Source organism: Aptenodytes forsteri, unplaced genomic scaffold, assembly GCF_000699145.1.
Source record: "Aptenodytes forsteri isolate BGI_AS27 unplaced genomic scaffold, ASM69914v1 Scaffold41, whole genome shotgun sequence".
Classification (NCBI taxonomy): Eukaryota; Metazoa; Chordata; class Aves; order Sphenisciformes; family Spheniscidae; genus Aptenodytes; species Aptenodytes forsteri.
The window spans coordinates 43,318-53,751 of NW_008796211.1; the positions used below are offsets into that span (position 1 = coordinate 43,318).

The 10,434-nt window shown below is 39.8% G+C and overlaps 1 protein-coding gene across 1 annotated transcript; it reads left to right on the top strand.

Annotated features, from left to right (window-relative positions):
- Positions 1–501: 501 nt before the first annotated feature.
- LOC103906385 (cytochrome c oxidase subunit 7C, mitochondrial) lies at positions 502–2,181 on the top strand. Its single transcript, XM_009288283.1, has 3 exons — positions 502–507; positions 846–991; positions 2,087–2,181. Exons 1-2 carry the CDS (start codon positions 502–504, stop codon positions 960–962), a joined length of 123 nt encoding a protein of 40 aa, XP_009286558.1. The 3' UTR covers positions 963–991; positions 2,087–2,181.
- Positions 2,182–10,434: the final 8,253 nt, after the last annotated feature.

A 10,434-nucleotide genomic window follows, 5' to 3' on the forward strand; every position in this document is an offset into this window, starting at 1 on the left:
GGGACTGGCGGGAGATCGGGGGATGGCTGGAGAGGGGTAACCCTACGGTTGGAGCCGCAGTGCGGGCCTACCCTGGCTCGCCGTAGGCGCCGGGATGAGGCGCGGGCCCCTCCTGCTTCGGGCATGCTCAAGGTGAGCTCGTCGCTCGATGAGCCCCCGTGAAGGGTTTAGCACCTAATCGGGTTCTGAGGCCCCACCGAACTGGATGCCGCTGTGAGGAGCAGAGTAACGACTGCCCTGTTGTCGGTTCTCCCGGTGGGCTTTGGGGTCTCGTGGTACGACTGTAAAGGCCACAGCAAAGCAAACTGTGGTGCGAATGGCTTCAGGGTCCTTCCCTGCAGCCTTCTGCTTCGGTGGTACAGATGATGAGCATTGCAGTATGAGGGGCAACAGTGATACTGTAAACGCTTTCTGATGTACCTTGTGCTTAACACGTTGTCCTAAGGCCTACATCTAAAAACTGATTTTACATACCTAATGAACATGAGGAAAACCTTCGCAATGTCGGTAATTAAGTGTCAGAGCAGGTTGCCTAGAGAGGCTGTGGGGTCTGTATCTTCAGGGACGTTTATACTTGACTGGATGAGGCCTTGAGCAGACTGGCCCTGTGCTGAATTGGGGGGAGAGGGGAAGAGTGGACAAAATGACCTCCAGAGGTCACATCCAAGCTATTATTCTAATTACTGTGCTTCTTTCCTTGAGAGAAAGGGAAATTGTTTGAGACTGAATATTTATTTTGTCAGTTTGACTCCACCTGTTAGTGCTCTGAGCTTCTCACTATTTTCAAGTCGATGAGGAAGTAGTTACTGTATTGATTGCAAAACTAATGCATTTTTCTGTTCTAGAACCTCCCATTTTCTGTGGACAACAAATGGAGATTACTCGCAGTGATGTGTGGGTTTTTTGGAAGTGGATTTATCGCCCCTTTCGTTATAGTCAGACACCAGCTTCTTAAGAAATGAAGAGGACAGACTGTAATTGTGCTAAATGGGTAAATGATTTTGTTAGATTTCATAACATAGTGGAATTTGTGGTCAAAACTGAGCTTTAAAGAGTCTAACCTTATCTAAAACCATTATTACAATTTGCAGCTTTTAGCAGTCCAGGTGCTTAGAGTTGTGGTCTGCAGTTGCACCTAAACTCAAATAATGAATAGGTTTAAGTATGCTTCGCAGGGCTGCTGCACTCTCATTGACTTGTGAACTTTGACTCCCCAAAGGCCACACCTCTCTGACTGCAGCTTCTCGACAGTCTACAGCTGGGCTGACTGGCAGAAGGGTGCTACTGATTTGATTTGGATAATAACTGTAACCAAGGCCGTGTCTACCTTCTTCTTTGAGGAAACATAACGCTATACTTCGTGTAATCTGTAGAGATAACTGGCATGTGTGATGTGAACAAAACAGTATGAGAAACTGTGATACTGTAAACGCTTTCTGATGTGCCAGTTAAAACTCAGGGGAAGACAAGATTTCTTGAACTTCGGTTCAACCATGTCGTAACAATCACACCATCTACATACAACATTCCTAACCATTTACAGGATAAAGTACACTTAAGATAAGGTCATTAACAGCAGAAACGATTCTAATTGATGCTTGCTGATGATGCTAACAGACAAAGGAAGCCTCAGACGTAGTTCAGACTGTGCAAGCACACCATTTCCAGTTGAAAAGCCACTTCAATTTATCTTAATCTGATTCCACTTTGGAAATACTTGGTATTGTCAATTCTGTAATCTGAGAAACAATCTTTTTGAGGAGCTGGAATAACCCAAATAGTTCTTGGAAGGAAATAACAGTCCTCACTGGAATCTCATAACTGGAACAAATTGTGAAGTCATCTGTGTAATTCCTTCGCCAGTCTGATAGTTTTGGCTCCCTAGACTAAGGAGAAAAAAAAAATCGGGAGGCTTGTATTGAACTTGAGCATTTAGAACTGTATGATTTCACATAAGTCAAGGGCTCTGCTACAAAAGCACCTGGTGGATGAAGAAAAGCCCATCAAAATTCTAGTTAAAGCATATCAGCTGTTCTAGATTCAAAGGTAACAGAGTTCTTAAATTTGTTAATTTTTTTTTTTGCAGAGTTGAAGTCTTCTACACATCACCTTTCAGTGGGAAAAGGATAGGTGCAATTGTGTACCATGCTGGATGTGTCTAAATAAAATCTTAAATCTGAAGGTTTTGGGCTGTGTATTTTGTGAAACTCCTGAAGTGCTTTTGACAACTCGTGTACACTGAGAACCTCTTCAAATTGCAGTGTATTGACATTAAATTAAACACTAATTGCCTTTACATATAAAAAGAAGGTTGGAAAAATCACATTTCAAAACTGAAGTTGGGCTTAACATTTTTAGCTGGATAGATGTTAAAATAGCTTTACTAAGCTATGTGGTCTTCTCAAATACTCTTCAGACTTTCTGAATATCATCCCCTTCTCTGTACTTCTTTTTAAATATGTCTTTGAGCATGGGTGGTTAAACTTAAACCAGTTATTTTTAGATTAATTTATAGAGGCGTTCTCCTCTCATGGTGTATTCTAAAACTAATTTTTTTCATGGTGTCATTACGTTGATGGGTTATAGTCATTTAGGAGGAGAGGGGTCCTGAGGGCTACTAGTTACAAGAAGTTTTCAAGTACGACCCTGTTTCCAGCCCTGCCACCAACTTATAAAAACTGCTGATGTGAATCACAATACCCATAACCTTTCATCTCCTGCTGTTTTACTTAATTATTTCTATTACTGCAACTGTAAGGCATGCTCGGGGGGGATCTGAACCTCCAGCCTCCTGTCTTCCAGGTGTTACCTGGTGTATGCTCCCATGCTGTGTGTGCCAGTAAGAGTCATACAAAAATTAAACTGTATCAGTCCTGTTTTGGATAAGTTAGCTGACTAAATGTATCACGTTAGTCATAAACTATTATTTGATAAACCTCTGTTCATGGTATCCCATTATTTATTAATCTTTCCTTTAAAAAGAAAGTTTAGTACAATTTTGTAGCCTTTTTAATCTAATCTGCACAGTTAATTCTTTCAAGATTTCTTGAGTGTAGGTTAAGTACACTTGCTGATTTTGATCTGTGCAGCTCTCCAGTTGTTAGCTTGTATTTTTAGTATAACACCTGCACACTGTAAGTTTCAAAATGAGTAGCCCTATTCTCCATTCATTGCGAACTGTGTTACCCTTACGTGCTGCCAAAGCTGTAATTGGTCTCTTTAGATTTGGACTATTTCTCTACATGGCTTGCTTGGGCAGTTTGCAGTAATTTTCAAGCCCCATCAATTACCAAGTCAGTAAGTTCTCTGTCTGACTTAAGTAATTTGTTCCCTTAGGTTTTTCAGAACTTTCACTTCTGTAATAGAAACACATTAACAGATCTGTTTTGATCTTTCTGTTAATGCAAACTGGGACAGTCTGCATTTTACCCAAAGGCATTTTTTTACTACCAGATTTTCTATAATCTCTGTTCAATAAAGCAAAGTCTAAAATTCTTTGCTTGCTTGCTTGGGTGGAGCATACTGGTTGTCGTGGAGAGATAGGTGGCTCCTCTCATTAATATATGTTTGACAGTGTTTAATTTCAGAGGCGCAATTCCAGATTGTATTTGTTTCTCTGCTGTTGAAAGAAGATCACTGTTTATATCCATGCTTGATTTTAGGAGCATATGTCAGAGCCTAGAGCACCTTCCCTCTTCAAACTTTTTTTTTTTTTTTTTAAAATGCTACTCCCAAAATTATCTTGGTCTTAATCTTTTTTGTTTTACCTATTCTATGGTTTCCTATTTGAGTCCTCCCACTCTTCTATTTGGTTATTGACTGCTAAATAGATAAGCCAGAGAAACTCGGGTAGATTTCTTAAATACATTTACTACTAACCACTGTTCATGGCATCTCGATTCTTTTCCATTCCTAGCTCCACAGGGTGGAAAACCTATTTGTGGCAGCAAAATGCTAGGGCAGACCAAAATGATGGTCTCGGGGAGTAATGCTGCAGATAAACTAACTTTAAAAAAAAAGTCCAATTTGAAATACTAACGTATGACTCCAAGAGGTGCTGCGCCGCTGTGTCTTCTATTTAATTCGCATAAATGGGACTAGCCCAGCTCTGCAGCCTGACAAGCCCTACCCTGTCATCCCCGGCACAAGTTAGGGGATAGGTTAGCTGATTTTGTGACCCTATTAAATACCAAGTGTTTGTTGACCTCCAAGGAACCAGGATCTCATCTCAGAATGACTTGTCTAAACACACTCCCACCACAGATATTAGCACGGAAATACCCAGCCCTGAGCCATTCCAGAGGTGGAGGTGTCGCTATAGGTATGTAAGAACGAACTGATATTTAATGGTTCTAACTGGGATCAGATCAGATTCATTAAAAACCAGGAGCTGTAGAATTAAGTTGTTCAAAACGTGAGAATATGTTCCGTCACACTCAGCTATATAATAGTCTGAGTACCCAATGAAATACGTATTTTTAAAATAGCCTTCTGGGTTCCCTTTAGGGCACCTTGACTTGGTAGAAGATAAATCAATTGGAAAAAAACAAGATAGAAAAATAAAACACGGGCTGGATGTTATAGGCAAAAAGCAATATGTAAGTGGTGCTTCTCCCTCATTAAAATTGTACAAAGGAAACCAGACAGTGGTTAAAGGACATCTGGGAAAGAACACAACTGTGTGAATGATAATATTTTTTTTGCTTGCTAGATGCCGATTTTTTTTGCTTGCTAGATGCCGATTTTAAGGAAAATCTTTTATGGTCCCTGATTTTTTTTCCAGTTTTCTTTCTATAATTTTCCCCTTCACAAATTCTATTTTGGCTCAAACTCAAAATAGTTTCACTTTGTTTCCAGAGAGGTTCACACTTCAGCATTTTAATTGTTAGATATCAGTAGTCTTCAAGCAGTTTCTCTCTTAAATCTAAGCAGGCATGATTTAGATGTCCTTATGATTTAACATTTGGAATGTTTCCAGTTTGGGGATCTTTCTGTCTTACTCTGGAACATTACTTTGTCTCACTTCATAAACACAGCTAAACATTCACAAAATTTTTACAAAGTGCTCTGAGGCTATCGAAGTATTTCGATGGAGAGAGGAAGAGGGAGTGTATCAGAGGTTAGAAGTTTTTAGGAAAAACAAATGGCGAATGTTTGACACAAATAGGATGGCAAGGCAACACTCCAAATGTATTTGCTTTATGTGTTTATATTCTATACCTCAGAGATGTGCAGAGATAGCTAATTCTTAAACAATCTGATAGGTAAAATTCAGTGTTGACAACTGCAAGGTGATAGTGGGGCAATTTTAACTCTCATGGAGGTGATGTATCCTGAATGAATCATGATCACTCTAGCAGAAGATGCCATTGCGGGCTGCTGAACGAAAACATCTGCTCAGTGTACAGTGGCAATCAAAAAAGGCGAGGAGGATGTTAACCTCTTCTACAGAAAGGGATGGAAACCGTAATTGTGGATATCACAGTGCCATTGTTTACGTACAAGGGTATGCCATTCCTTGAATGCCATGTGGGATTTTCTGATTCTGCACCGATAGAATACTGAAGGACACGAAAAAAAACGTAATGGTTTCAGATATGGAAAGGTTTCAACATGAAGGGGGAGTAAACTGTTAGAACTCTTTAGTTTAGAAAAGAATAAGAGGAAAAAGCTATCCTCTCAAAATCATTCACATCTGAAAAGTATTACTAGTCCCAATGGCAAGAATTCACTGTTCACACCTCCAAGCTGTGACTTCTGCAGTGGGTTAGGGAGCTAAGGAGGTTTCGTTTGTTAGTTTGTTCGTTTGAAAGGGGGGGGAAATGGAGCATCGACTTTGAACTGCTCCTTCACAAAGCAATATCCTACCCTACAGGAATGAAATTTAGTATTGAATGGGAGGGGGGAATGAAGGTCTTGCGTTCAGTTACATTAAATGGGGTAAATATCTTGATTTGACGAAAAATATTGTATATATTGTTTTTTCAATTCAATTATTTCTGGAATTTCTGTTCAGCAATTAATTTTACAATGTATCCTTTTCAGATCCAGTTTTCAGACAACAATGGGCATTAGATTTTTTTTTCCCTAAAGAACAGAAATTCCAGGTTTTGTTAGTTCTGCCTTGAAGCATCTGGTATTAACCCACTTTGGCGATAGGATACTGGATTTGGCGAACCACATTTCTGAAACATTGTGGGCAACCCTTACATAATAGATTGCATATTAGTACAAGGGAAACCTGGGCTAAGGTTTTTCTTGCTTTAAATTAAGTTATGGACAACCATTCAAAGTGATATGTTGCCCTATACAATAATTAGAGTGTGAGTTACTTCTGAAAATTACATAAAAATCTTTTTACTATTAATTAAATAGTAGAGTAAATATTCAAAATCTTTTCTAATGTAAGTTGTCAGCTACTCTTTTCCTTTTGGGGTTTTTCACTGGCCTGAGATTTTTATTTCTGTTTGAGGTTAACATCGGAACATGAAACAATTTAGAGGTTTATAAACAAATTGGGCTTGAGGAAGACAATACGACAGTAGAGCTGTAGTTGTTATGACAACCAAATTAGCAGCCATTCTTGTTGAACGTAAGCAGTGGATGAGAGCTTGGACAGCATTGCACAGGCTAACACATGAAAATTATTTTTATTCCTTAAAGAATGTATACACTGCATTTCATTACCTTGGCTGATTTCCAGAATCTCAGTGTAGCAGTATTGGTGGGTATTATTTAAAATATTAAATACAATTGTTAAGGGAAAGAAAGAAAAGAAAGAAAGAAAAGAAAGAAAAGAAAGAAAGAAAGAAAAGAAAGAAAGAAAAGAAGGGGGGGGGGAGAGAGATATCAGTAACTTTGCTGCCTCCGTGTAAAAGAAATTGATTGTTTTCAATTTCATGAGCAAGAAAATATAGTTACAGAAAGGTCAAAGGATACACCCACTAAGTCATAGCAAAGCTGGGATACAATCCAGCTGTCCAGTGCTATAAAAATATTCCTGCCTCTTCTCACCTCAGTGGGGTAACGTTAAAAAACCGTAAGAAGTATGTGTAATCATCATTTTCATGTGTGAAAATATGTAGAGTGGGGCAAAATAGATTAATTTTCTGGTTTGTTTAACTGGAAATTGGAATGGGTATCAGAGGAACACAATAGCATGCTAATTTATTGTTATCGGTATTGTAATTACATCTTCAATTATCACAAAAAGACGTAGGTAGAAAAATGGGAAGACTGCTGTAAGTTTCTGTGGATATTTGGTACTGGAAACACGAGCTTTGGAACGGCATTGACTGGTTTATGGCAGATCCAGATAAAGAGGCAGCGACCGTAAGACCCTCTGTACAGATGGGAATGCATGCAATTAATCATTGCTTCAATTAAATAAAACATAAAGGTAGAATTGCCCCTCCTCTGCCGTACCCGTAGGTTTTATCAGAGGCAGCTGTGCTAATGGCCTGTTCCTGCAAACTGTGAGCACCAACCTCTGACCACCTTCCTAACCAGCTTTTGTTTGCTCTGATTCTAGCAAGAAGACAAATGTTAGTTGCTCTCTAGGATGATACACTCAGCAAGTTTGACTTGCATTTAAATGAGTCTAAAATAATAGTATTTGCCGGAATTAATGTGATCCACTGTTCCATTTTCTCTTTCAGTATTCCATGAATAATATTAAGTTCTTTTCTGTGGTTGTGCCACCTTTTCCATTAGCTATGTAGAGCATGCAGCTCTTTGAAAAATGTCAGTGTATAAACAGTGTTGCTGAGAACCTAACTAAACCTCTAAAAGCCAGCAACAAAATGTGGAAATGCTGGTGAAAAAATGGTGCGTGAAAAAATTACGACAGGTGGTGGAAGGGGAGGGTTGAGATGAAAGAGTATGGTTTGATGTTTTGTTTCTTTTTTCTAAAGCTTTGATTGCACCATTAGAATTCAGAATTGCTTGAGGGTTCTTCAGACTAAGTGTAGCAGAAAAAAGTGCTCCATAATTCTGGACTAAATATACTTTTGTAAAGACAATTATAAAGATCTCATCCTTGAGGAAGAGAAAACCTGGTAGCCACTAGCCTGCTGCATGTCAGCACTGATATTTGACTAAATTGGGCTTTGCAGTTAACCAAAGCTATTACCTGTTTCCTGAAACAGTGGCGGGGGGGAGTAAACATATATACGGGTCATTAATATGAATGGGCAATTCTTTTTGCATGCGTTCATGAGCCATCCAGGTAATTGAAAGTGAAATCTAAAGAAGATGTGCCTCTAAAGAAGATCCATCTCTTTAAGACCTTGTCTTACGGATTTTTTTTCTGGCAGCCTGAAGCACTGCCAGTTCAGATTTAGGGACAGCTAATTGGAAACTTTTTTGGAAACGTGCACATCACTGTACTCCAAAACCGCGCAGGCTGTGCATCAGCTCCCCCCGCCCTCGCCCCATCGCTGTCACTTTTCTTTCCTGCTTGTTTTTCCAGACGTGCTGCTGTCCTCTGAATCAAATATCGCAGAAAATTGTTTTCAGCCAAACAGCAGCAGTTAAGTTGTTAACTCACTATTATCTCAACCCACTGTCAGGAACTATAAATGCCTCTTTATAGCCCAGTTGGGAGTATTTTAGCGCTAGCTTTACAAAGCTGGGTGGGGAGGGGGCTGGGGTTTTTCTGGAGAGGGCAGGGGGAAGGCTGGCAACCCCTAAATAAGGTCTTCCTTTTCATATTCTGAAGTGGCAGCGCTAAGGGGGAGGTATTCTGCAAAAGGATTTAGATACTGCATCATTCAACTTGTTACGCGCAGTTGAAGCACCTCTGCCAGTACATAATGCAAAAGGAGAGTACGGGCACCTGACAGCTTATCTACAGGACAATTAATTAGCTGAAGGTGTGACTTCAAAATTACTTAAACTTTAGTTAATTCTTGGTTTGACACTGCTTTCAAGTTAAAGTAGCCCTATATCAGTTCAATTTAAATTTACCTCTGGTGTCACTTACCTCTGAAGTAATTTACGTAAAACAATTTGCCAGTTACTCTAATTCTAAGTAGGTCAGCAAAAACTTAACTAATAGCATTTTAGATAGTTCATTTTTTAAGAAGTTAATTCAAGTTAATTTCCCTGAGGTTTGCTATGTAGTCAACCCTAAGAATGGGATGTGCAAACCCCAGAAAGCCAAGTAGAGCATCAGCACTGGTACAGTACCAAGCACAAGGGTAGGACTCAGACCCTCCCATTTCTCTGGGGCGTTAGGTGCGTCACTTGTGGTCTCAAAGGAGAAACCGTGCCCAAGGTAGGGGCCATGTCATGAGGTTTTTAGTGGTTCAGGTTTCATTTCACTACAAAAAGCCCATAAATTGCCAGTCAACCTAATTTTTTGTGAGAGAAGATGACTTTCAGCACTTGCTCCAGTGAGTGTTTAAATACAGTCATATATAATTAATAATTTTTATTTATTAGAACACAAACTCAGGTCTCTTCTCTCCTAGCAAAATGCCCCAACCATCCCTCCTATGCAACAGATACTTAAATAATCCTTGAAAAGGGAAATAGCTCCGGCGGGTGGTACTGAGAGCACACCCTCATCAGCGTACCTGAAACTGTGTGGATTAAAGCACACTATCGGGATGCCAACGGAGATCACTTGAAACTGAACCTGGGTCTCTCATACTCTGCACAAAAGCTCCCCTGGGTGGGAGGTGACCACATACTGCTTCTTTCTCCAGCTAAATTTAGATATCCCTCCAGTAGCCATGCGAACACCACTAAATCAGGTCATGCAAGAGAGGAAATCACCGCAGGTTCTGCTTTTGAAAACGGCATTACTGTCAGATATATACTCTAAAAAATTTTTCTGAAATTATAGGAGAGGGAAAATACAATATGTCATCAGGAACTGAAAACATTCATTTCTTAAACCCTCCCTAGCAATTTTCAGGTAAAATTACTAAATGAAACCTTTGGTCTCCCTTAGAAATCAATGACCTCTGAAAAATTAGTGACCAAACAGAAATAGAAGACAATTCAAGGTAAGTCTATTGACAAAAGAGAAAGAAAGAAGAGTTCAAACCATCTCACTAAAGATGAAATAGTGGAGGGTGCTGCTGGATGAGAGATACTAAGTCGAGATTAAAATGTCTCACATCTGCAATGAATCACACTTAAGAAAAACTGCCCACCAAAGGTTGTTTGTCCACCTGCCAGGTGAAAAAAACAGATAAAAATTGGGACCTAAATTTTCCCAAGTGTTTCTGCTCACTACCTCAGTCTTCATGTGAATAACCATCTGTGGTGGGTTGACCCTGGCTGGACACCGGGTGCCCACCAAAGCCGCTCTATCGCTCCCCCTCCTCAGCTGGACGGGGGAGAGGAAATATAACAAAAGGCTCGAGGGTCAAGATTAGGACAGGGAGAGATCACTCACCAATTACTGTCACGGGCAAAACAGAC